The following is a 26,018-nucleotide window of genomic DNA, read 5'->3' as shown; positions in this document are numbered from 1 at the left end:
AAACTCACGTAAAGAAACTTCAAATATGCTAAAAGTAGTACCTCGAAACCATACTAAATATATCACCATAGGACGCATTTAATTCACAAAAACTCGGCTACCTTAATATAAACACCATTCAACAATTTATATCAAAACTAACCTTGAACTAACTAACAGTTGCAATTGCGACAATCGCTAATTGTGTTGAGACAGTCTAAAGGTAGCCGGACACGCTAGCTACAAGTAGCCAGCTACATTTGACGTCTATAGCTTTCCATTGTTCTCTCGTCGCCGGCTTGTATCCCAGATAGGCGGGATACGAGCCAGCGACGCTGCTGACAGCTCAACGACCGCAAAGGTTATACTAGTCGGGTTAACGAGTTGATGCATGTTCGGTGAGAAGATAATTCGCGGATTTGAATTTCCGCCGTTGAAACCGGCGTTTTGAAACCGAACATTGTTATGATTTTCCAATTGTTATGATTTAAAGGAGCATTACGGCGAGTATTATTGAATGTATGTCATTTGTTAAACACAGTATACACACAAACGCTGCCGATGCATTTCAAGGCCACACTACAGTTTACCTTCCAATTCTTGCACGTGTTATATGGGAAATTATTGCGTGGAAGTAATTTCGTAAATAATACACTTGGTTAGCGCATAGCCTTTACCTTTGAACATTGAAAGAAATTACGTGTAAAGAATTTCCCCGTTAATTGTATTTCTAATGGTAAAATCGCTAGATGAAACAAAATATAACATATTAACATAATCGCGTACTGCGCAAACTTGTATACACATCAGATAACTGTGTTCGTCTAAACAAGAATGTTTTCTTCAACATTTAATAGATTCGAGAGTAAATAGTAATTACAACTTGTATAACTAAGTGTTAATAGTTTGTTAACATGAAGAATTCGTTATTATTGAAGACGTCATCGGATCCATCAACTTTTACGACATAAACACACCGACATGTCGCTTGACCGACGATTGACAGCCACAGCGGCAGCGACCGCAGAAGGCCCGAAAACGTTAGCTACTTGTAGCTGTCCCTACGTCAATGAACCCCGTTGAAGAACAAAGGAAAATCGCTGGCTGTCAAATGTAGCTGGCTACTTGTAGCTAGCGTGTCCGGCTACCTTAAGGTAGCCGCGTTTAGGGGTTTGCCAATGACAGATCGTGATGGCTGCGTTTACAGTATATTGTTGAGGACTTTTGCCATACATGAATGGTATACCATCCAAGTGTGTTTGTTTCCAAAAGTTGCAAGTCTCTCTAAGATAGCATTCATTTTTCATGAGTTCAACGCGTACGGTGCGGAACTTTCGTTAAACTCGAAAAGAGCGAGACAAGAACATGATTGACGAACAAAAGCAAAACAAACAAAACAGAGATGGCGTGTGTCCTTAAGGAAACTAAATTATAATGAAAGGAAGATCTAGAGTAGCAAATGATGGACATATAAGAAGGTCACCCTTCTAGGATATTAAGGAGGAGTGAGGTAAGGAGAGTAAAGGAGTAAGGAGGTAAGGAGATATTATAAAGAGGAAATGTAGGTACGAAGACGATTTCGATATGCAGAAAGAGTAGCACCATAGTCGAAAAAATTAGCAAACCCATTAAAGATACGAATACATGTGAGTAATGGATCGTTTACTCCAAAGACGTTTCACTATAGCAAGGGGAAACGACGGGATGGAACATACTAGAAATGGGTTGATCCGACCATTTGCCGGATCGGATCAATCTGCAATGCTCCGAGGCCGGAGTGCGGTCCGGATCATGATTCCGCGCTTCGGATTTCGGTTTTAGTGATGTAGTTGCCTTTAGTAATGTAACCTAATATTTTTTTGAGTTTGTATGTTATCTAATGCTATCTGTAGTCAAAATTGTAATAGGAGCATCAGCAAGTAGGAAAGATATACACTTCAAATAAAGCAACAGGAACACCACGAGGTCGTTTCATCCTTATGTGGTTATTAGACGGGTCCGATTTTGCCAAAAGATTTTGTCGTCTATCTGTCAAATCGCCCTTGACAGATAGATGCCGGTCCGAAAAATCGGAATTGAGCATGCTCGATTCCGATTTGCTTTGGGCAGTCGTTTATCTGTCAAAGCAGTGGTTTGTATACATTTGCGCTGCTTTACTTTCTATACATGTGCTATCGCTCATTTAATGTTATGTTAAAGTGTGAAAAATGAATATTGATGAAAATGTTTTGATGGCTTTGGGGGTGTTATTTGCTCTGCGACCGAAGAGAAGGCCGCTCAACGTGTTAATTGTTCATTATCCACAAAAATACAAATGCTGTTTTTTTTCTCATTAGTTATTAAGCTTTGCTTTCGGATTGGATAAGTAAATCGTTTTAATACAACTAAATACCATAATATTTGGTTACAAACATGTCGCCTGCAAGTAGCTCAATTTATTTCAGTTTAATATATTGCAATTTGTATAATCATTCCATTAAACAACGTAATATTTAAATGTATTCTTCATGGATGACAGTGGAAATCACAATTGAACTTTCCGATATTGATTTCCATCGGATCGACGTTATTACACTGGAAGATAGCATCTATCTGTCAAACACCCTGTCAGAGCCCGGTTAGACAGATAGACGACAAGATCTTTTTGATAGATTCGGACTCGTCTAATAACCACATTACTCTCTTCGTGTGCTCTCACCTAGTACATCTCATATGGGAAACATTCCCACTATAGGCGCTCCGGCTGATCCGCGAAATTGCATACAAAATGGGATGATTCGGACTCAAAACAGCCGGACCTACCGGAGTCATTCTCACTATAGAAACTACGGCCGCTCCGGATCTTCATACAAAAGTCGGACTCAAAACAGCCGGACTTTTCGGAATCATTCTCACTACAGAAATTCCAGCTGCTCCGGATCTTCATACAAAGCCGGACCAACCGGAATTATTTTCGCTATGGAAACTCCGACTAGTCCGCATCGTTAGATCTATGTATGCGTTTGTTTGTGGCGTTGCGCCGTAATTTTATTTTGACTGATATTGTGTTTGTGTGTATTGTGTTATATTTATTTGGTGTACATTATCTATTATGTCAATGTTTTACATTGAAACTAAACAGTTTTAGCGTTGATTTAGGAGAATATTTTAATAATTATTTTTGAGTGACATAGGATTCCATGTATTTTAAAAAAAATTCCCAAGGGTTTATCAGCAATTTTGAACGCAGTTGTCTTTACTATTCAGATTCCTGCAGTTATTCTCGTATTTTAAATTTTTGTTTTGTTCATAAGTGTTATGGACCACCCTATGTCGCATCTGTGGATCCGACACGGTAACTCACCGCTGACAGGTAACGGCCAGCGGTCGATGGTGTAAGTGCGATCCACCGGTGCCAGCGAGAGGTCACAGCGTACGGGCGCGCGCGGCCAGACACTTCGGTTCGGACAAGCGACCGCGATGAACGTTTGAGAGGCGGGAGTGTGCATGTTGTAAGGTGTCGAATTTCGGTATAGAATATATTACTTTATAATACGTGTGTTGTAAACGGTTCACGTGTAATTCATTTTCGTGCATGTATAGTGTCCTCCTATTTGGCGCGAAAGAAAACATAAAAGTGGCGACGAGGAAAACGAAATTTAAAATAGGAACTATAAGTGTTGAAAAAAAAAAAAAGTTTTTTTTTCGCGTGTGAAGTGCTTCCTATTTAAATCCTAGACAATTCCGTCAAAGATACCGCAAAATAAATGTATAGTCCCGGCGAAAATCCAGAGACAGACGAACAGCGTCGGTTGTCGCAGAATGGTGCAAGCATTTTGAACGCGGCTTTCTCACAACGCGTACCTCCACCATCGCAAAATGCATCGACCCAGCAACAGCCGTCGCAGCATCAAGGCGTAGCGTCACTCCAGTCAGGACCGGTAACGCAGAGTCCTGAATTCGGGTTACTGTACCAAATGCTGCAAGTAATGCAGCAGCAAATGCAACAGCAGCAGCAACAAGCAGCTCAACAGCAGCAGATGATGGCTCAGTTGATGCAGCAGCAGCACCACACGACACCCCAGCCCCCCGCCCAGCAACAGTCACTAGCGCCACGGGATCCCGAGCTGATCATGGACGCCCTATCGGGAAGCATAAGCGAGTTTCGGTACGACGCAGAATCCGGTGCCACATTTCAAGCGTGGTACTCGCGCTTCGAGGATCTGTTCGTACAAGACGCTTCCCGGCTCGATGATTCAGCGAAAATCCGCCTGCTCACTCGCAAATTGGGTACAGCGGAACACGCGCGGTACGCAAACTTCATTCTTCCCTGCCTGCCCCGCGACCTCACGTTCGACGAGACGGTAAGCAAACTAAAGAAGCTATTCGGAACCGTAGAATCGCTTAGTAGTAAGCGATACAAGTGCCTCCAAACAGCGAAAGAGCGAAACGAAGATCTGCTTCCGTTCGCTTGTAGAGTAAATCGTGCCTGCAACGATTTTCAGTTCGCTAGTATGACGGAGGACCAGTTCAAATGCTTAATGTTTGTTTGCGGGTTAAGAGAGGAAGTGGATAACGACGTCCGAACAAGGCTCCTAGCACGAATTGAGGATCGGCCGGATCTCACGCTGGAGCAGCTATCCGCCGAAGGCCAACGGTTAACAGGCTTAAAGGTAGTAAGTACAATGTTCGCCACTGGGAAGGAAGAAAAAGTTCTTGCATTGCAGAGCGAGAATAAGCAGCGCAGCGCTCAGAAAAACGAGCGTACTAACCAGCGACATCCCGACCGAAGTTCACCGGCATCGAAGCCACCGAGACCGTGCTGGTTATGCGGCGATTCCCATTGGGTGAGAGAGTGTACGTACGGCTCTCACAAGTGCCAGGATTGTGGGAGATTTGGCCATCGCGAGGGTCATTGCAGCTCGTCAGGCCGAAAAAAGAAGTTCATCCGATCTCACAAGCGCACTTCGACAGCGACACGTGTAGTGGTAGTGAATGTTCGTAACATTCATAAGCGCAAATTTGTAAACATTCAAATAGGTAACAAATCAGCTAGTTTGCAACTCGATACGGGATCGGACATCACAATAGTCGGAAGGAAAACGTGGAAGCAGCTAGGCATGCCGCCTCTAACGACAGCAAAAGTGCATGCGAAGACAGCATCAGGTACACGCCTTCAGCTGGATGGCGAGTTTGAGGCGAAAGTCACGATCAACGGTGTGACAAAATCCGCAACGATTCGAGTTGTTCCCTCTAATCTACAGCTTCTGGGGGCCGATTTTGTCGACATTTTTTCGCTAGGAACTTTGCCAATGGACCAGTTCTGCAATCGAGTCGAGTGTGAATCTGCGAAATGGGAGAGCAGATTTCCGACTGTTTTCAACGGCACCGGATTATGCACCAAGGCGAGTATCAAGCTGCAAGTAAAAGAAAACGTACGTCCGACCTTTTGTCCCAAGCGCCCAGTAGCTTATGCCATGCAAACAACAGTTGAAAAAGAGCTTGATCGGTTAGAGGCACTTAACGTCATCACGCCAGTCGATTATTCCGATTGGGCAGCGCCCATTGTCGTCGTAAGAAAAGGGAACGGTAGTATTAGGATTTGCGGAGACTACTCGACAGGATTGAATTCGGCTCTCCAGTCTTACGAATACCCTTTACCGCTCCCAGATGATATATTCGCAAAGCTGGCTCAATGTAAATTTTTTAGCAAAATCGACCTTTCGGACGCGTTTTTACAGGTCGAAATTGATGCTAAATACCGTCCCCTCTTAACCATCAACACACATCGTGGACTGTACCACTACAATCGCCTACCACCGGGTATCAAAATAGCACCGGCCGCATTTCAGCAACTAATCGACACAATGCTCGCAGGGTTACGAGGAACATCCGGCTACATGGATGACGTAATCGTTGGTGGTAAAACGGAAAGCGAGCACGACGAAAACCTTCTTAACCTTTTCCACAGAATACGCGATTACGGATTTACAATCCGTGCGGAAAAGTGTGCATTCAAAACGCACCAAATCGAATATTTAGGTTTCATCGTCGATTGTCGTGGACTCAGGCCAAACCCTGCAAAGATCGAAGCGATCCTAAAACTACCAGCGCCAACTAACGTAAGCGAAGTCCGGTCTTTCTTAGGCGCAGTAAATTACTATGGTAGATTCGTTCCGAAAATGCGCGACCTTAGATACCCTCTCGATGTTCTTTTAAAGAACGAAACCAGTTTTATCTGGACTCGCGAATGCGAACGCGCTTTCAAGCATTTCAAGGAGATACTATCATCGGATCTGCTCCTAACACATTACGATCCAAACGCCGAAATCGTAGTATCTGCAGATGCATCAGCGGTGGGACTTGGCGCCACGATCAGCCACAAATTCGCAGATGGCTCGTTAAAGGTTGTTCAGCACGCATCGAGGGCGCTCACGAAAGCGGAAAACAACTACAGCCAAATCGATCGCGAAGGCCTTGCCATCATTTTTGCGGTGAAGAAGTTTCACAAAATGCTGTACGGTCGGCATTTTCGTCTGCAGACAGATCATCGTCCGTTGCTACGGATATTCGGATCCAAAAAAGGCATACCGGTCTACACAGCTAACAGACTGCAACGTTTTGCGCTGTCCTTGCAGCTGTACGACTTCAGCATCGAATATGTTCCCTCGACAAAGTTTGGAAACGCGGATCTACTGTCGAGGTTGATAAGCGAGCATGCGAAGCCGGATCCGGAATACATCGTAGCCAGCACTGAACTCGAAAAGGACGTAAGTTACATTGCCATACAGTCAATAAATGCATTCCCTCTTAATTTTAGAGACGTTGCGAACGCTACTAGGGCTGATACGGTACTGCGACGAGTTCACCGCTACATCCTGCAAGGTTGGCCTCAAGACACAACGTACGGCCAAGATTTGGCACGCTTTTTCAATCGAAGCGAAGCGCTATCCACAGTACGTGGATGCATTTTGTTCGGGGAGAGAGTGGTTATTCCCGCAAAATTGCGCCAAAGGTGTCTTAAGCAACTGCACGAGGGGCACCCAAGAATGCAGCGGATGAAAGCACTAGCCCGAAGCTACGTGTACTGGCCAGGGATGGACGAGGACATCGCACAATGCGTCAGAACGTGCAGTGCTTGTGCGGTTGCCGCCAAAACGCCACCGCACACTAAACCAGTATCCTGGCCAACTACGAAACAGCCATGGGAGCGAATACACGTCGACTACGCAGGACCGATTGAGGGCGAATATTTTTTAGTAGTAGTGGACGCCTACACCAAATGGCCAGAAGTCATTAAGACGAGTAGCACATCTTCATCGGCAACAATCGCCATATTACGAAACCTATTCGCGAGGTTCGGGTCTCCGGTAACGCTCGTAAGTGACAACGGACCGCAATTTGTTAGTACCACATTCGCGGAGTATTGTGCTAGCAGCGGTATTCAACACGTCACCAGTCCACCATTTCATCCTCAATCCAACGGGCAAGCCGAACGTTTCGTCGACACTTTCAAGCGTTCAGTAAAGAAGATTGAAGAAGGAGGAGCATCCCGTTCAGAAGCGCTTGAAATATTCCTGCAAACTTACCGAGCAACCCCCAACCCAGCGTTGGAAAAGCATCGGTCGCCAGCGGAGGCTATGTTCGGAAGAAAGATCCGGACAGCAATGGAGCTGTTAAAACCACCTTTGACACCGGAAGCAGAACCAGTAAGACGAGATCGTAGTTTCCAGGGAGGTGATCTTGTCTACGCAAAGTGGTATACGCGGAACTCATGGAAATGGGTTCCTGCAAAAGTCCTACGTGCAATTGGTAACGTGGTATACGAGATCGAGACCGAGGATCGTCGTTTACATCGCCGCCACCTGAACCAATTGAGGGAGCGAAATACTAGCGCCACTCGCCAGTCTTCCACACTAGCGCCTCGCCACCAGCTACCCATAGACTTTCTCATTGAAAGTGCTCCCGACGACGAACAGCTAGTGCCTGCTGGAGGCACTGAAGAAATACCTTTACCGAGTGGACCATCTCCCAGACCGATACCCCTCATTCCGAGAAGGCGACAACAACCAGTAGGATCACCACGCCGGTCTTCTAGGACTAGAAGACTTCCGCGTAGGCTCGAGGGGTATAACCTGCAAATTAAAAGGGGGAGATGTTATGGACCACCCTATGTCGCATCTGTGGATCCGACACGGTAACTCACCGCTGACAGGTAACGGCCAGCGGTCGATGGTGTAAGTGCGATCCACCGGTGCCAGCGAGAGGTCAGCGTACGGGCGCGCGCGGCCAGACACTTCGGTTCGGACAAGCGACCGCGATGAACGTTTGAGAGGCGGGAGTGTGCATGTTGTAAGGTGTCGAATTTCGGTATAGAATATATTACTTTATAATACGTGTGTTGTAAACGGTTCACGTGTAATTCATTTTCGTGCATGTATAGTGTCCTCCTATTTGGCGCGAAAGAAAACATAAAAATAAGTATAATGAAATTGGATGGGGCGGTCCGGTGGCATGATGGTAGCGGCGCCGGTCTTCACACGAAGGACTGACTATCCGGCTACGTGGTAAAATAAGTCGATACGGCCAGGCCGTTCTAACGAAAACAAAAAAAAAAAGTATAATGAAATTGGATGTGGCGTTTTGTTATGTTTTATTCAAAATTCGTAGGAAGTATAATTTATTTTAAAGACAATTTTCTAAGGATACTTCAGCTACAGCTTTTCAAAGGTGTTTCAAGATTTCAGACTTTTATTTTGCTGCTATAAATTGATTGTCCAAATGTTTTTAATGTGGTTTTAGCTGAAGTTTTCAATGATTTTCCATCAATGAAATATTTCATGAGCTTTCTAGAAATCTTTCACAGTCTTAGAGAAGTTTTCCAGAAGGTTTTATTACATTTCAAATCACGTTTCGACTCATTTTGAATCAGATCACTTAACGCCACAGACTTTACTAGTAGTATATTTAGATTCATTTTAACCCGGATCGCTTGGACTCAATCGGAATCATATTTATGGATCGGATCGGACTCATTATTATATCGGATCGGATCGGAATCATGATTCCGATCCGGAGCGCTCAACTCTATAACATACTATTCTGTGCAATAAATAAGGTGACATTCAACTGTCATTAGTAGTGTTATTGACATATCTTCCAAGTTGCACGTCAAAACATTCATAACGGCAGGAGATATAATTTGTTTTGTGAGCTGCTACCTGTACAGTTATCGTTTATTTCGTACAGTTATCGTTTTATTATCGACCTATTGACGGTAGAGCGTGCGGAAGCAGTTATAAGCCTGGTTACTAGTTGGTCGTTTGGACAAGTGACGGGAAAGGAGAAGATGTCGTGGGCCGATTCACTTCAGGATGAGGTTGGGGTGCTTCACTCTGTTGTCTGATAAGTCTGATGAATAAATGTAATCTTGAATGCAAGGTGTTCCGGGACCAATTGCCGGTTCGACACCGATATTGGTACGAGGTCAATGCATAATCCAATGCATTATACGACTATCAAACTCACACATCAACGAATCCTTCAAAACGGTGACGGTTTCTATTTGCTAAACTCGTCCATCACAAAAGATTCCAACTCGTTGAGTATGAAGTTGAAATCAGATCCATTGTGTTTCATATCAGCACATGAGGAACAAGACCAAGACAATTGACCATTAGAATGTGAAAGCTCTTTCACAGTGGCACTCTGAAGACCAGTGCAAAAGTAGTGAAATATTCCCTAGTAGACATCATACAGACGTAAGCTTAGTTGTCTTCGTGGATCGGTTTAGAGCAGCATTTGCATTGACGAGCCATTATATATGTATAGCATTTAGTAGTAAGAACGTAAACAGAATTGCAAACTCAAGCTACCTGATGTGGCTTCTCCACGTAGACCGATTTGAGTGAGCTTCTACGTAACAGTGAGTAAAGCGTAGCGACTTGGAATAAAGTTTCACGTAAAACTTGCTTAAAGCACTTTGAAAATTGATTACGAAAATGCAGTGAAGAGAGGCACAACCGTACTGGTCTAATGATGATCACTGGCGATCACCAAGCACTGGCAGGCAAGAACATTAGCTAACGTAACTCAAACACTAATGTTGGTATATTTTTCGTGGTCACGGTTATCGAAAGTCACTCCGTGTTGGCCTTGAAGACATTTTTATTAGTCGCTCCTTCTGGGAGATGCAGATGCGACTAGACATGATAAACAAATTTGCAAAACGAAGTCCAAGTAATCTAGTCAAAGTAATTCTTCATTGTTAACTGCCGATTATTACTATTTCCAGAGATGACTCGTAGTTTGTAGAAAGCCTTTAAACCAACTGCCTTACAATTCGGGTAGCCGCCATTACACATTAAGTAACACTGTCAAAGGTATTAGATAATACTGTCAAAATTTGGTTGTGCATAAGTAGACAGCTATGAAACATGAAATAGTGCTAAATTCTTCTCTAAGTGGCAGCAGACTTGTGAGAAAAATCGCTGAAATTGTTACATGTCTTAAAACATACAGGAATTGAACAAGTATTTTCGATAAATGCTTCAATTTCTAGGATGTTGTATGTATTGTAAATTTAATATTTTCACTGTCGCAGGCATTCTCGGAATTTTCTAGACAGAAACCTCATTATACGTTAAGAATGAGCAACAATTGTAAAAAATTGAAAAAATAAGAATCGATACGTTAACGAAAGTCGACTTTAACTCACAAGGAAATTTCCTGGAGTTGTGGTACCGAGATCTTGTGTTCTTTTTAATTCCTGCCAATATTTTATCAAGGGCCGGATAAAATTAGTCAACGAGCTGGAATTTGCCGACGTCTTGTTTCAATCATTAGTTGCCATCACCAACTCCCCTTATGGCGCTCAGATGCGAAGGACATAATTTTCTGGAACTGTTTTTCGTAGGATTCAAACAAAACTTGATTGTGTTCAGCATTATTTTTATTTGCATTTTTTATTGCCTTTCCAAATCAATCCAAATTATAACGCATATAATGATCTCGTTGAAAAGACCAATAATCGTGTTTTTTGGTAAAAGCTCAAGCATTTTTGAAAATATTTGTAAACTTAGCAACTAGGTATTTTTAAGCTGATCTTCCAATTCCTCGAAAAGTTCATTGCTAAATACTTGAATTGTGCTACTGAACCCTTTTTAATGATGTAGAAAAATCTATTAGAATAAGAATAAGGAAGATTATCTACTATAAGCACTTATAATATTTTTTTTCGTTGCAGATTTTTGTGAACCGAATTGTTCTCAATTTGATACATGCACTGTAAGCAACTGCCGTGAAAGACAGAACTATTATATTAATAGTTGCTTGCTATGTACTCCCTATTTACGCTCTGTAATTATCACAAGTGGTATCAACAACATCCAATAAATCGTCTCGTTACACGTGTAAGCAAACATCATAGACTACAAATCGACAACGAAAACGTGGTGATTTATTAAGTGTTGGTGATGTAGCTCCGGCATATTCTAAAATATAATTCAACTAACTAGTAAAACATGTTTAATACATGTTGATCAAAGAAAGTGCTTCATAAAACGCTAAGTGAACCATAACATGTTTAGTAGGTGCTAATTTGAAATCTTATGCCATGAAAAAAATCGCTTACCCTAATGATAATGTGTGCCAGTTTTAGTTGTTGTCTTAACTCTACAACACAATAATCAGTGACAAGTTTAGAATTATGTTTTTCTTAGTGTTTTTTACGTATTAAGTATAAAATCATATGCAACGAGAGCTTATAATAAAATACTGGTCGATTTACCAACTCTTACATCAATAAAATAAAAATAAACTTGAAATGTTCGTTCTGAAATAAGTAAGCAATCATAAGGTTTTCCGGTGTGCGTAAGTTAAGTTAGTTCATGTGGTGTAAAAACGTAATTATATAGTGTTGTATAATATTCTTTGATAGAATATCAACAAGTAAAATAGTAAACCTTAAAAATGCAACTAAAATTCTACATAGGAACAACACTGCTTACCGCTATTTTGCTGCAAGTAAATGGTAAGTAAGCAAATCCTTTTTTTCGTTAGAACGGCCTGGCCGTATCGCTATATTCTACCACGTAGCCGGATAGTCAGTCTTTGCTACGGGGAATTGGCCCGGATGGGATTTTGGTCCGGTCCGTTCGTGTGAAGACCGGCGCCGCTACCATCATGTCACCGGGCCGCCCCAAGTAAGCATATTAAATCAAATTTTTCAATTTTCAATGAAGGTTTTTTTTGTTAATAACCATAATAATTATCTACTTTCATATTAATATGCTCGCTTGTCTTAGACCTGACCGATTCTGTCAAATGATTATGTCGTCTATCTGTCTAAAGGGACTCTGGCAGGGCGATTGACAGATAGATGCTGTTTGCAAGTGTAATAACGCTACGGAACGCATCATCAATAAATTTTGTTTTATTTATTCAAAACTTCAAAGGTCGTACGAAAAAAATATTTTCGAAACGCGTACCACCAATTTAATATGAAAACAACTCAACAGTAAACAAATCGCCTCTGTGACATGTAAACAACTGCCTAAAGCAAATCGGAACCGTGCATGCTCGACTCTGATTTTGGGATTATCGTCTATCGGTCGTACACGATTTGACGGATAGGCGACAAAAACGCTTGACAGAATTACTTTACCATTACAGCCAAACTAAATTGCTATTTTTTACCCATTTGTTCAAATCCGGTCTGGAGAGAGTTTCATTTAGTCCCGATGTTAGTTCTCGACCTTCATTGGTTGCGCAGTCTGCTTATGTATTTCTTTTAATGACCAGGTATCCACCAAAACGTGATTTGAGTAGTTAGCCCCAAATTTTGTAGAATTTATGTACGGATTGTTTGTTTTGTCCCCTTCTAGGACTTCCAAGACACTAGCGCTATCGATAAAAATAACGTTAGGTTTGGTGAAAGTTGTGGCTTCTTCTGCTGCTATATATCATGGCGATCGCTTCTGCCGAGAAAATACTGGTATGGTCCGGGAGCTTGCAAGCAGCAATTGCACGTCAGAATATTCATAAGGGCAGGAGATATCATTTGTTTTGTGAACTGCTACCCGTACAGTTATCGTTTTTCGTGATGTCTCATTTTGTTAAGCAGGTTCGCTCGACTGATCGGCTGTTTCGGGGTCGTATGCGTAAATCCATAATTCATCACCTGTTATGATGCGTTTCATCTTTTCTTTGTAGTCCGCTAACATTGTTTACTACTACTTTACTAACCTAACCATTTCTGATTTTGCTCAACGTCCTTCAGACTTTGACCTCCCGGCGTCATTCGTTTCTTCTGTTGAACACCTGTTGTTCCTAATTAATTCTAATTTTTTTTTGGCTGGTGGCTGCCAACCGGTCATACTACAAACTTTTCCGGTCTGAGGAAACTTTTCCATTCCAAACCCCTGTTGCGACGAACGAAGCCCTATATAGAACCTATATAGTTCCAGTACTTACATACGCCTCTGAGACATGGACTTTGTTCATAACTGATGAAACCCTCTTAGCCGCGTTCGAGAGGAAGATGCTCAGAAGGATCTTTGGCCCCGTATGTGTGGAAGGACAATGGAGGAGCCGTTATAATGACGAGCTCTATGAGCTGTACGGTAAACTTACTGTCGTACCGCGGATTCGACTCGCCAGGCTCGAACCTGGCATACCGGTGGAATGGTCACGTCATGAGGATGACACCGGACGACTCACCCCATAAAATCTTGTTAAGTCGTTCACATAGGCAGAGGAGACGTGGTAGGTGTAAACTGAGAAGGAGTGATGGCGTTGATGCGTCCACCAGAAAGACCGAGATAATGGATTGGCAGACGAAGGCGCTCGACCGTGAGCGGTTTATACCGTGTCGAATTCACCGATGCCATATTGGGTGGCCCATAATACTTATAACTTCATACATTCATTAAATTGTACGTGTCGATTATAAACCTTCTTGCAATAATGAACTATAAGAGGCTCCAAGAAGAGTAAACTTCAGAGCAAGGATCTCATGAAATTATGCATATGTAGAACAGAGAACATATTATATCGAGGAAACGAAACTGCTAATGGTTTACATTAGTTTGTGATTAGGTCGTTCATCGAAAGAACGCAATTTTGAAAATGCCAGGGTTTTCTTCTGAAATTGCAACACAACACAACAGAAATTGCAACATCGCACAGACAACGAAACGTGTAGTTTTAGACTGTTTACTTGAATATTGCGTCATATCATTCGTACATATATATTTGTCTCAATAGTTCAAAAGTGATTCAAAGTGATTTTTTTAATTTTTTTCAGATGTATGCTCATTTCAACCCGACTTCGCAGAACCGATTCTAAACAATTCTATAGCTATTGGAAGAGATGCAACGTTCACATGTCATGTCCGACACTTAGGCGGTTACCGGGTAAATAATTCTACAACTTGCTGTAATATTTTTCTTATTTTCTTTGTTTACGTTCTTATTTCAAACAACATTCACAACTGAACGGCCAGACTATCTGTATTATAAACGATATAAACAGGCGTCAAAGGAATTGGAGTATTGTAAATTTTTGAGTCAATAATTGTTGATATTTGTTTTTAACTTCTTGACATTTCACTGTTTCTTTGAATTCCCTGTCAAGTTACACGTCAAGTTATTCCTCCGGATAGGAGATACAATTTACTTTGTGAGCTGCTGTACATATATTTCTCGTTTTTCGCGATGTTCAAATTTTTTTATCGATTGAACGGTCAGACCGTATATCTTATGAACTACTGTTAATGTATAGTAGTACAACAATTAACTAATTGCTTAAGGTTGGGACATTTGCTTCTCTCGCCATTAGCGTGCACCTTATCCCTGGTGAAGTCGGTAGCAGTAGCTGCATCCTTTTAGGGTATCTCTATCCTATCCTCCTTTTGATTTCAGAGGGCTTTGATTTCGACTGGTTCCAACAATCGGACGGGCCATCTGCAGCGTCCTTTGGTCGGAGATAAGCTTGAGTTGTGGCTCGTTCTTTTTCGTCGTTTCTTCGGTGAAGAACATTCGGCATCCTGACGAGCTTGTAAGTCATCCGCTTTGGGAGGCCTTGCCTTCGTGGTCGTCTGTGAGAGTGGTGTCCCAGATAAATACTGTTTGTATTTATTATAAGCGAACCGGACTGCGTCGTGGTAGCGTCAGCCCCAACCTATATACTTTAGACTGTCGAAGCATCACAGTGTATCCATGACAAAAGCAATAGAATATATAACAACAATGACAAACAACTTTAATAAGCGACAAACATGTGTAACAAGGACTAAACAAAAGAACGGGAAACAACAAAACAAAAAGCACGATAGTACGTACAGTCTACAGGAGTGGAGAGAGGGGAAGGGATCATAGGGTGATTCCGATCTCTTTGGCGAAGTCGAACAGAATTCGTGCATACTCGTAGTCCTTCTGACCCAGAATGTCGCATATCGGCACTGCAGGGGTCCTTGATAATGTTCGAACGGCTGCTAGAAATCCGTGTCTTGCAGCATTGAATTCCTTACATGACCATAGGATGTGGTCGATGTCATGGAATCCAACGCTACAGCTACAAACCTTATAGTCGGACATACCTATAGGTGCGCATATATATGAAGGTGCGCATTCATTTCATTCGACATGGTTATTATGGTTATGGTTCGACATAAGTGTACACATCATACGAATGAACGCACGACCTACCGAGAGCCTGTGCAAACAGGGACGCAGGGATATCGTGAGATGGAATACAGGAACCTACCGAGTTCATTATCAATCCACATGCTCTGCCAGCGTACCATGCAAAGTTGGTGCGAAGAAATTCGGGAGGGATCGACCTCGCAAGAAAGCTGCCCTCAGAGGCATCTCGTTTGACCAAGAGATCTGCCTTTTTATTCCCGGGAATACCGCAATGAGCTGGCAGCCAGATAACTGATATTCGAAACGCTTTGTTAAACAAAGATCTTAGAGGTTACCCATGATTTTTCGGATAAAGTAATCGGAGTTCTTTATAGCCTCTACGGATTTCAGTGCTTCGACAACATTAAGGCTGTCTGCGAATAAAAAATACTGATTTTGATGTATGTTTGGAATTTGCGGTTTTATGCACTTTAAGTGAAGTCGAATTCCCTTTTGGTTGTAGTGTTACACGGTGTTGCCTTTATGCCCCTTTTTTTTCTTCACGTGGTTATTGTTATTGTGTCACTTATTTGACAGTACTAATCCTTGTCCATGAAGCAGCACCGCACACTGGATGCACTCACGGACAGATAGTGAGTTTCGCTTATTACCATTACCATAAATATTACCATAAATGCGTAAACATTTCCCGGCTACCTTGAACTGTCACGATATTTCTTAAATCTTTAATCAGTCGATGGCAGGGGGGCTAGTGTAACTACTGACCGCACTATCGTTTTGTGGTCAGCGGTTCGTAGCGTGACCACCCGTACTACTTGGTCATTTCCAGGATATGTTGCGGTGATCCTAGCTAGCGGCCACTGAGCTGAAGGGACATTTTCTTTTTCCACGACAACCACACATCCTACTTCTATGGCGACTGGCGGCTTGCAATGCTGGGTGGTTCTAGCTTGCAGTTGTTGCAGAGATACCAACGAGCCCAGATAGCTTTCGAGTCCATTGCCAATGCGTCAACGTGTTGTTCCACATTATTTCGTTGACTGCGCACCAGTTAAAGATCAGCTCTCTCGACCTTTCGGCGGTTTTCAGTTGATGATGCAATTGATTAAGTTAATTTGCTGCTCCCTTGAAGGCGGTTCCGTAATCCGAGTGCAATTCCTTGACTCTTCTTCGTCGAGAGACAAATCTTTGTAGTGCGGCGATAAATGCGGAAGTTGTAAGATCCGTCACTACCTCCATATGTACTGCACGAGTAGAGAAACAAACAAATATGGCTATGTAAACCTTACGTGATACTGCTCGTCGAGCTCTAAAATTGACGTAGAAAGGTCCACAAAAGTCAACTCCGGAAAAGGAAAACGGACGTGTCGGTGTCACTCTTGCTGCAGGCAGATCAGCTACTACTTGTTGAATGAATGATGGTTTCTTCTTAAAAAACCATAGCTCGAATAACTTTCCGAGCACCGAGGATCAAGAAGCGTTGTCTTAACGTAGAAATCATTAGTTCAGGATCAGCATGAAGAAGCTTCTTGTGGTATTCTTCCACCAAAACGATAGTTAATCTATGCTTACTAGATAACACTATCGGATTTTTAAATGACACTGCAATCTTCGCCTTGTTGAGTCGACCTCCCACACGGATGAGACCATTCTCAGTAATTATTGGATAAATCCATCGTAAACTGGATGACCGCGGAATATTTCGTCCTTTTCTAAGCGCGTGCAACACCTCTGGAAACATTTGTTGTTGTTGTAATTTACACAGGGTAGTTTCAACCTTCTGTAACTCGTCTGACGTCAACCATGGAGTGCCAAACTTTTGAACGACATCATGGACAGCCTTCTTAATATGATGATATCCACACTTTGATATAAATCTGAGGCAGTATGCAAATACACGTTGAAGTTTTGTGTAAAAAGAATACTTCGACACTAACTCATCGCAAAACGTAGTGGCTACAATGGCCATAAACATGATCGTAAGGTTGCGAAACTCTTCTATGGAAATAGTCGCTTCATCGATTGAAAACAATCTTGTGGGCCATGCCTCGGAGGGTTCAGATAACCATCCTGGACCGGTCCACCATCTTGATGTGTAGATTATGTCAGCTGGATCCATGCCCCTTGAGATGTCATCTGCTGGATTGGAATATCCGCGATGTGACGGCATTGACTGATGCTTGTGTCCTGAAGGGATTGAGACGTGCGATTGGCCACAAACGTCTTCCATCTAGATCAGTGATGTCAAATTCATTTTGGCTTGCGGGCCGGTTTGCTAACAAAAATGATCCTACGGTCCAACTATAAAAATATCACTTCTGTGTTGCAAAACCTGCCTAACCTACCATTTTTCGTGATTTAAAATAATAGTTATACAGGGCATAGGTAATATCCCATTTTATTTGGATATACTTAATATATATGTACATAACACTCATGCAAAGACATTCAAATTCCAAAAATATACACGTAACATGCATTTCTACGATCTAAGCTATTATGTTTCTTAGATACATTTATTTCATTGTAAGTAATTATAGGAAGAAGTTAGTAAGAAAATTTAATTCAGTCGTATTATAGTATCAGTAACAGCAAAGAACTTTAAAAATTATATTTTTCCGTTTGTAAATGTTTAACATTAAAAATTTCCTAATTTTCCTGACACCTGCTTTCTCTTATCTTCAACTAACTTTTGAATATTAGGTTTCATTGTGTGAGTGCAAGCAACTTTTAATACACTATTGAGATGATTTTGTGATAATCTGGAATGCATTTTGTTTTTATTAATATTCATTTGCGAAAAAAGTTGTTCGCAAACATATGTTGTACCAAACATTGAAAATATTTTACCAGCTAGTTCAGATAAATGAGGATAATTTGGTACCAAATATGGAAAAAATTCATGCACGTCAAGTAAAATAAATTTCTCTTTAAGGTTCGTATCACTTTGCAAATCTATGAGTTCTAGTTGATATTTTTCAGGAACAATTGAGGGATCTATTTCGAACGGTGAACAAATAATACTGAACTCTACTTTAAGTTTTTGAAATATTTCGAATCTCTTTGCAAACTCTATTGTCAGCTCATTAATTTTCTCTATGTATACATTTTTGTTCACATTAATGATATTCAGTGGTAATGTCCGAAGGTTCCTAAAATGTGAAAAATTCTTGTTGCTTTTTTTGTGTTTTTAAAAGCATGAGTTTAGTTTGAAGTGCCTGAATACAGTCATAGTACTGGGTTACAATTTTTTTGTAACATTAGGATTAAGACATTCAAATGATAGGTTTATGGTTTATGATATTCAACTATATCTGTTAAAAATGCCAGGTATGCAACCCAAACTTCTTCGTCCAATTCAACATATGGTTTTCCTTTGCTTTCCATGAAAGATTTAATCTCCTCACGAAGCTCAAAAAATCTTTGTAGCACTTTTCCCTTGCTTAACCACCGAATTCCTGTATAATACGGTAAACCGTGTGAAATTCCTTTTCCAATCCATACCTTAAGGATGTTTTCAAATTGTCGGTGATTTAAACCTTTAGCGCTTATAAAATTGACAGTGCGCACAATCACGTCCATAACATGAATCATTTGAATATTTTTCGCACATAACATTTCTTGATGCAGAATGCAATGAAAACCCCAAACATGTCCTCCATTCATTGATCCTACTTTTTCTTTGATTTTCGTAACGGCACCGTACTTTTTTTCCAATCATTGCTGGTGCACCATCGGTAGCTACGCTTACAACACGTGACCAATCCAATCCTATCTTATCTAACGAATCGCGAACTGCGCAAAATATATCCACTGCTGTTGTAGTATTCACCAACGGTGCCAATTGGACAAATTCTTCCGTTATATCCAGCGATGCATTTACGCCCCTAATAGATATAGCTAACTGAGCGATATCAGTGATGTCGGTGCTTTCGTCGAAGGCAATTGGGACCGCCACAAAATCTTTCACTTTTTCCTTCAGTTGATAATCCAGATAAGCAGCAAGTTCTGAAATCCTCTCGGCTACCGTATTTCTGAACAAGCTTATAGAGTTCAAGTCATGTCGTTTCTTGGGGCAAATATTTTCTGCAGCTAGTAGTATGCATTGTTTGACGAACTCGCCTTCCGTGAATGGTTTTGATGATATAGCAATTTCATTAGCTATTACGTAACTAGCTTTTACTGCACTTTCACTAATTTGTTGTGGTTTGACAAAGAAACATTGTTGTTTTTTCAAATGCAAATTTATTCCAAAAAATTTCCAAATTCCAAATTTATCCTTGTGATGTTAGTCATAATGCCGAGGAAGATTGAACTCCTTCATTACCGCAATAGTTTTGCCACACACTAAACAGGCCTATCATTTTGTTCTTTAAATAAGTAGGATAGTGTTCATTCACTATTAAAAACTCGACACTCGCTGCCGACTTTCTTTTTTTTCGCCACCGATATTTGAACGGCAATTTTGATCTCTGATATTCACTTGTGCGACTTGTTGCGCGTGTCTGAAGCGATCGCTATGGTGGTTGAAGCGATACTGATAATAAATCCAACTCAGTTTTGACTTCTGTACGTTCTATATTCCCAATGCTCTGTATTGTCGAGTTTGTTTGTTATTAGATACCGATTCATGAGAAATCTCAAAACTACAAATGTTACTTATGAACACTAAAGAAAAAATACGAAATCAGTTGTAACGATATCGGAAAAAAATCGTTTGCCAACTTCATTTTCGGAAGTTTGAAGCACAGAAGCAGCACATTATCACCTTGAATCCATGGTGGCAGCAGTGTTTTTCAAGGCAAATAAAGACATACCATGGAAATGGCTTTGGAGTAGAGATGAGCGTTCCGGGCTGGAATCATGATTCCGATCCGATCCGATACAATAATGAGCCCGATCCGATCCATAAATATGATTCCGATTGAGTCCGAGTGATCCGGTTTTAAAATGATTCTAAAGATACTACAAGTAAAGTCTGTGGCGTTAAGTGATCTGATTTAAAATGAGTCAAAACGTGATTTAAAATGTAATAAAACCTTCAGGAAAATCCGTGGGAAACTTCTCTAAGACCGTGAAAGATTTCTAGAAAGCTCATGAAATACTTTTGGAAAATCAACGAAAACTTCAGTTAAAAACACATGAAAACTTTTGGCCATCCCATTTATAGCGGCAAAATAAAAGGCTGAAATCTTGAAACACCCTTGAAAAATTATAGATGGAGTATCCTTAGGAAATTGTCTTAAAAATAAATTATATTTTCTACGAATTTTGAATAAAACATAACAAAACGCAACATCCAATTTCATTATACTTATGAACAAAAAAACGGTTAAAATACGTGAAAAACTGTAGAAAACTGAATCACAAACATTAAATATTGCTGATAAACCCTTGGGAATTTTTTAGAAAAAACATAGAATCCTTTGCCACTCAAAAATAATTAATAAAATATTCTCCCAAATCAATTGCTAAAACTGTTTAGTTTCAATGTAAAACATTAACATAATACATAATGTACACCAAATAAATAAAACACAATACACACAATCACAATATCAGTCAAAGTAAAATTACGCGCAACGCCGCATACAAACGCACACATAGCGAAAATAATTCCGGTAGGTCCGACTTTTCTATGAATATCCGGAGCAGCTGGAATTTCTATAGTGAGAATGATTCCGGTAGGTCCGGCTGTTTTGAGTCCGGATCATCCCATTTTGTATGAAATTTCGTGGACCAGCCGGAGCGCCTGTAGTGAGAATGTTTCCCATGTGAGATGAACTAGGTGAGAGCATACGAAGAACGAAATCGTTTTTTCTCTCTAAAATATATGGTTTTCCTGCTTACACTCACTTGTTGAAGCACGTCAAGTGATCGCTTCATTTACTCGTGCCGTTCTATTCTCGAATTTATGTGTTCTCGCTCATCTTATCCCTTAAGTGCACAAAAATTAATGATGAAAGCTGGTAAACAGTTTCCAGTAAATGTATGCATTCCACGCATAATAGGATCGGTTAGATGAAGCATGCACAATTGATGATAATAATTGTAACCGTTACTGATAAAATGATGACTATCAAAATTATTATTATTAATTCTATTAACGTGTTCAAAATATTCAAAATATATTTTATTTTGATTTTGATTGATAATTCATTCGCGATCACAGCACATTTTATTAATAATGATTTCCAATTAGTATCATTTCTATTAGAATGTTCAGATTTTGTGGGAAATCATAGCAATGTTAACATTGCAGCTTGGTTAAAGACAGTGTTAGGAAAGTTTAATATTTCAAATCCTCCGGTTGCAATCATTAGTGATAATGCCCCCAACATGATAAATGCTGCATCAGAAATGGGCGTTCATCACCTTCCATGCTTTGCGCATTGTTTGAATTTGGTTGTTCAACAGGCAATAGAAAAATCAATTAATGAAACTGTAGATAAAGGTAAGCACATAGTAAGACATTTTAAAAAAGTGGAAAGGCTACGCAAGCTCTTACAGGAGTGCAAACTAAGTTTAATCTTCCAAAGCTCAGATTAAAACAGGACGTTCCTACTCGTTGGAACTCAACGTACGAAATGTTAGAAAGATTAAAAAAAAGCAATTTCTGCTTGTATAGACGATTCAAAAATTAACTCTGACCTAGCAAACCGAAACTGGGATATAATCGAGCAATCAATTTAAATACTTGCCCATTTCGACGATGCAACTAAAAACATGTCGGCAGAAAAAACTGTAACACTCTCGAAAATGGGTTTACTAGTAAAAATTCTTATTGATAAAACAAGATTTTTTCAACATGAACAACATATAGAAGAAGTTCGTAAACTAATTGCGCAACTTATCAAAGGTTTGTTAGATAGGTTTGCTCCCATTCGACAATCAGAATTAGTTACACAGGCGATGTTGTTGGATCCTCGAATCAAGCAATATGCATTCGATACAAATGAATCTAGATACCGGCAACTATACTCATCTATCCTAGGAATGCTTACAAATTTGTATAGAGAAGAAGAAGAAATTACATCAGGGACTAGAGAAGTGCAAGAACAGCAAACGGCAACAATAGTTAAAGATTCAATATTTGGCGATTTCATAAACCAAATGAGTCGTTTTCATGAAAGCGTGGATCCTAAAGTTGCGGTCAAAAACGAGCTAGACCGTTACCTGATAGCTAAGCCCCAACCTTTTAGCGAAGATCCGTTGATCTGGTGGAATCAGGAACAGCATAATTTCCCAAAATTGTGTTCTATAGCGAGACAACGGCTCTGTATTCCGGCAACATCAGTTCCGTGTGAGAGAATCTTCTCAAAAGCTGGTGCCATTTATACAGAGAGTAGAAATAGGCTACATCCGAAGAAATTCAAAGAAATGCTGTTTATTCAACAAAATTACATGCATTGAAACGAACATAACAACTATCTTTGTAGTGGAAATTAAGATATATTGTATACCTCAGGAAAATAATATTTTTTTTTTATTTAATGACAGCATGGAATAAAAATTTAAAAAAATCCTGATATAAAGTTATAGCTTTTAACTCATATGATAATTATCAAAGCACATAAATTTTCAGATTTTTGTTTGCAAAGAGTTACCTTTTACACATTGCATACTTTTTCTTCCATATGATTAAATTTAAAATAGGACGAAAAATCGATTGGAATCCTTTAGGCACCGGAAGTACTATCCGTCTATTGATACTACGTACAAAAATCCGGATCGCGGAATCATGATCCGGAGCGCGCTCCGGCTCCGGAGTATTCCGGATTGATCCGATACGACAAATGGTCGGATCAACCCATCTCTACTTTGGAGGGCTAAAACAGAATCGAACAGAACATTCAAGCTGCGCCGATTTAGATTCTCGGAATAGATATCACACATGCTACGGTGAGTTATTCGTAGGAAGAGCACATACAGAAAAAAGGTCGATAGCTGTTTACGCGCAAAGTCGTGGGGAAGTCGAAAGGAAATGAAACTCAACAGTTTTTTGGATTTTAAGAGGGATTCAAGAGCATGTTAGTCAACTGTAAAAAGAGTACACACAACAAAAACAAATTGTTCAATTTTCTCGGCTCGACCTCAATCCAATCTATCCGGAATCGATGGTCTCGTTACTCCTTTGCGGGCCGGATTCAAAGACCTCGTGGGCCGGATGCGGCCGTATGTTTGACATCTCTGACCTAGATGGTGATGAGTTCAGCCAATGTAAGACAGTAGTTGAATCACTTCAAAACGTAATCTTCGTCTGGGTAAAACGTAGTGCTTTTGTAATCTTGTGGAGTAGTTGGACGTTTAATAAGGAGGCACATAGTTTAAGTTTGGCAATGGTTAGGCGTGATTTGATGGGAGCTAGCTTTGATTTGGCGGTTAAAAGCTGGCTAGATAATCCACGACTGGAGTTGAATCTTACGTAACAACATGATAGATGATCTTCTACGTCGGTTCCAAAGATGAAGCGGGGAATATGGGAATATGGGAATATTGCTGTAACAGATAAACTGTTTGTTAAAACGATTTCCACGAGCCTGAGAGTTTTTCCGGAAGATGCTTGTGCAAATGAATTGGTTTACCGGTTTCTACAACAATTATACTCAATGCTTGCTGCATCATTAGCTTGGCCCTCCACACGACAGGACCAATCAACCCTAGAGGATCGAATATTTGTGCGACTGAAGATAGGAGCTGACGCTTCGCAGTTGCGATCGGCGCGTTGTGATGTTTGATGTTATAGCTGAACGTATCTTGTTGTGGGTTCCATACGAAACCTAGAGTAGTGATTAGATTGTCTTGCTCCAAACATCTTTAGGATGCCAAACCTTCCTCCGTAATATCTTCCAACACCTGTTTCTCATTTGACGCCCATTTCCTGAAACTGAACCCGTATTACTTCAATGAACTTGTGTTGTTTTGCTGTAGAGGCAATTGCCTCTTGCACATTATTGGCACCAGATAGAAAATCATCTACGTAGAAATAATTTTTTATGGCATTCGCTACTGCTGGGTAGCTTTCTAAAACAACATTGTCGATTATATTTAATGCCCGAGTTGCCAGAAATCGTGCACAAGCAGTGCCATACGCAACAGTCTTCAGAGAAACTGCGGATAGGTTTGGATTTATCACCACATAATACGCTGAAGCGATTGGTCTTCATGATGTACTTCTACTTGTCGGTACATCTTTTCGATTTCAGCGCGAAGAGCAATAGAGTGGGTTCGGAAATGAATGATGATCGAAACTAAATTGTTCTGCGCTGTAGGTTCCTAGCAGCGTGTCGTTAAGTGAATATCGTGACTCAGTTTTGCAGGAGGCGTCGAAGACGACTCTTACCCTCGTTGTTGTTGCTTGATTCCTTCACGACAGGATGATGTGGTAGATAGCAATGCAGTATGGAATCTTCTACATGTTCTGGAAGTGGTACCATGTGGTCTAGTCTTTCATACTCTTTCAGAAACTTCCTATAATGCTCGTACGTTGACGGATTCTGCTGCAGTCGTCGCTCGATGTTAGCAAATCTTCGTAATGCTATCCCTCTTGATTCGCCAAGGGTTACATTGGGGTTGGATGTCTTGGGTATTCTTACGATAAATTTGCCTTTACAGCGTTTCTCACTTGACAATGTAATATTGTTCCCGTTTCTTGTAAAGTTCTTAGTTGAAATGACACACGTCACTAGATGACACTGCAAACGCTTTAGTTGTCATTGTAGGCCAAGAAGCTTTTTTGTAAAGCTACAGCATGAAATGGCATCTGTAGCCGATGACATAGCACGCGGGTTTTGGAGCCCTCGAGAAAGTGTGTAACTTACAGGTATAAACGCAATCAGGAATATGACACAAGCTTGTTGGTTTGGACAATTTGAAAGCGAGTACCCCATACTGAATTACTGTGTTATTTCATCAAATTACTAAAAATTCAAGTCAATTTGTGCATTGCCGTTGTTCTTGTTGTTACCTACAGCTCATACAAGTAAGTGTTTGATTGGAAATGTTTTGAATTGACCCGATTTCCTAGCTATATTTTCACTACATTACAGCCGTTCCGTATTCGCTTTTGCTGTATTCCACCTCGTACCATTCTACATAGAACTTTCATAGAATTTGGTACAAGATACATGCAAGTAAGTACATGGAATGTTACATGGAATTGATTCAGATATACGTTGAATTTTTAGATACTCGTATGTTCTTTTTTGCAGCAATGAGCAGCAATGTGCAGCGGATTGTATCTGCGTATTTAAGCGGATCGACACCAAAAGTCATTAGTCGTATGTTCGAAATAAATTTGTCAACGGTCTACAACATCCTGCAAATTTACAAGAAAACGGCACAAGTTGAGGCAAAAAAACGTGGCGGGAATAATCCGAAATTGTTGTCCCCCGAAGCCGTTGTTAGTTTGCAGA

The 26,018-nt window shown here is 40.7% G+C and overlaps 2 protein-coding genes across 2 annotated transcripts in view; both read left to right on the top strand.

Moving 5' to 3' along the window:
* The first annotated feature begins 4,001 nt into the window (after nt 1–4,001).
* Nucleotides 4,002–6,799, top strand: LOC128711198 (uncharacterized protein K02A2.6-like). Its single transcript, XM_053806067.1, has 2 exons — nt 4,002–6,728; nt 6,779–6,799. The coding sequence occupies exons 1-2, from the start codon at nt 4,002–4,004 to the stop codon at nt 6,797–6,799; spliced, it is 2,748 nt and encodes a 915-aa protein (XP_053662042.1).
* A 5,129-nt stretch (nt 6,800–11,928) lies between these two features.
* The window catches only part of LOC128714578 (lachesin), a 55,372-nt gene continuing 41,282 nt past the window's right edge, over nt 11,929–26,018 (top strand). The window contains exons 1-2 of the mRNA XM_053809454.1: nt 11,929–11,989; nt 14,264–14,373. Coding sequence (XP_053665429.1) covers nt 11,929–11,989; nt 14,264–14,373 — 171 coding nt within the window. The remainder of the gene's footprint in view (nt 11,990–14,263; nt 14,374–26,018) is intronic.

The sequence above is a fragment of the Anopheles marshallii genome, chromosome X (assembly GCF_943734725.1).
Source record: "Anopheles marshallii chromosome X, idAnoMarsDA_429_01, whole genome shotgun sequence".
NCBI lineage: Eukaryota > Metazoa > Arthropoda > Insecta > Diptera > Culicidae > Anopheles > Anopheles marshallii.
This window is presented reverse-complemented; position numbering and strand designations above follow the sequence as displayed.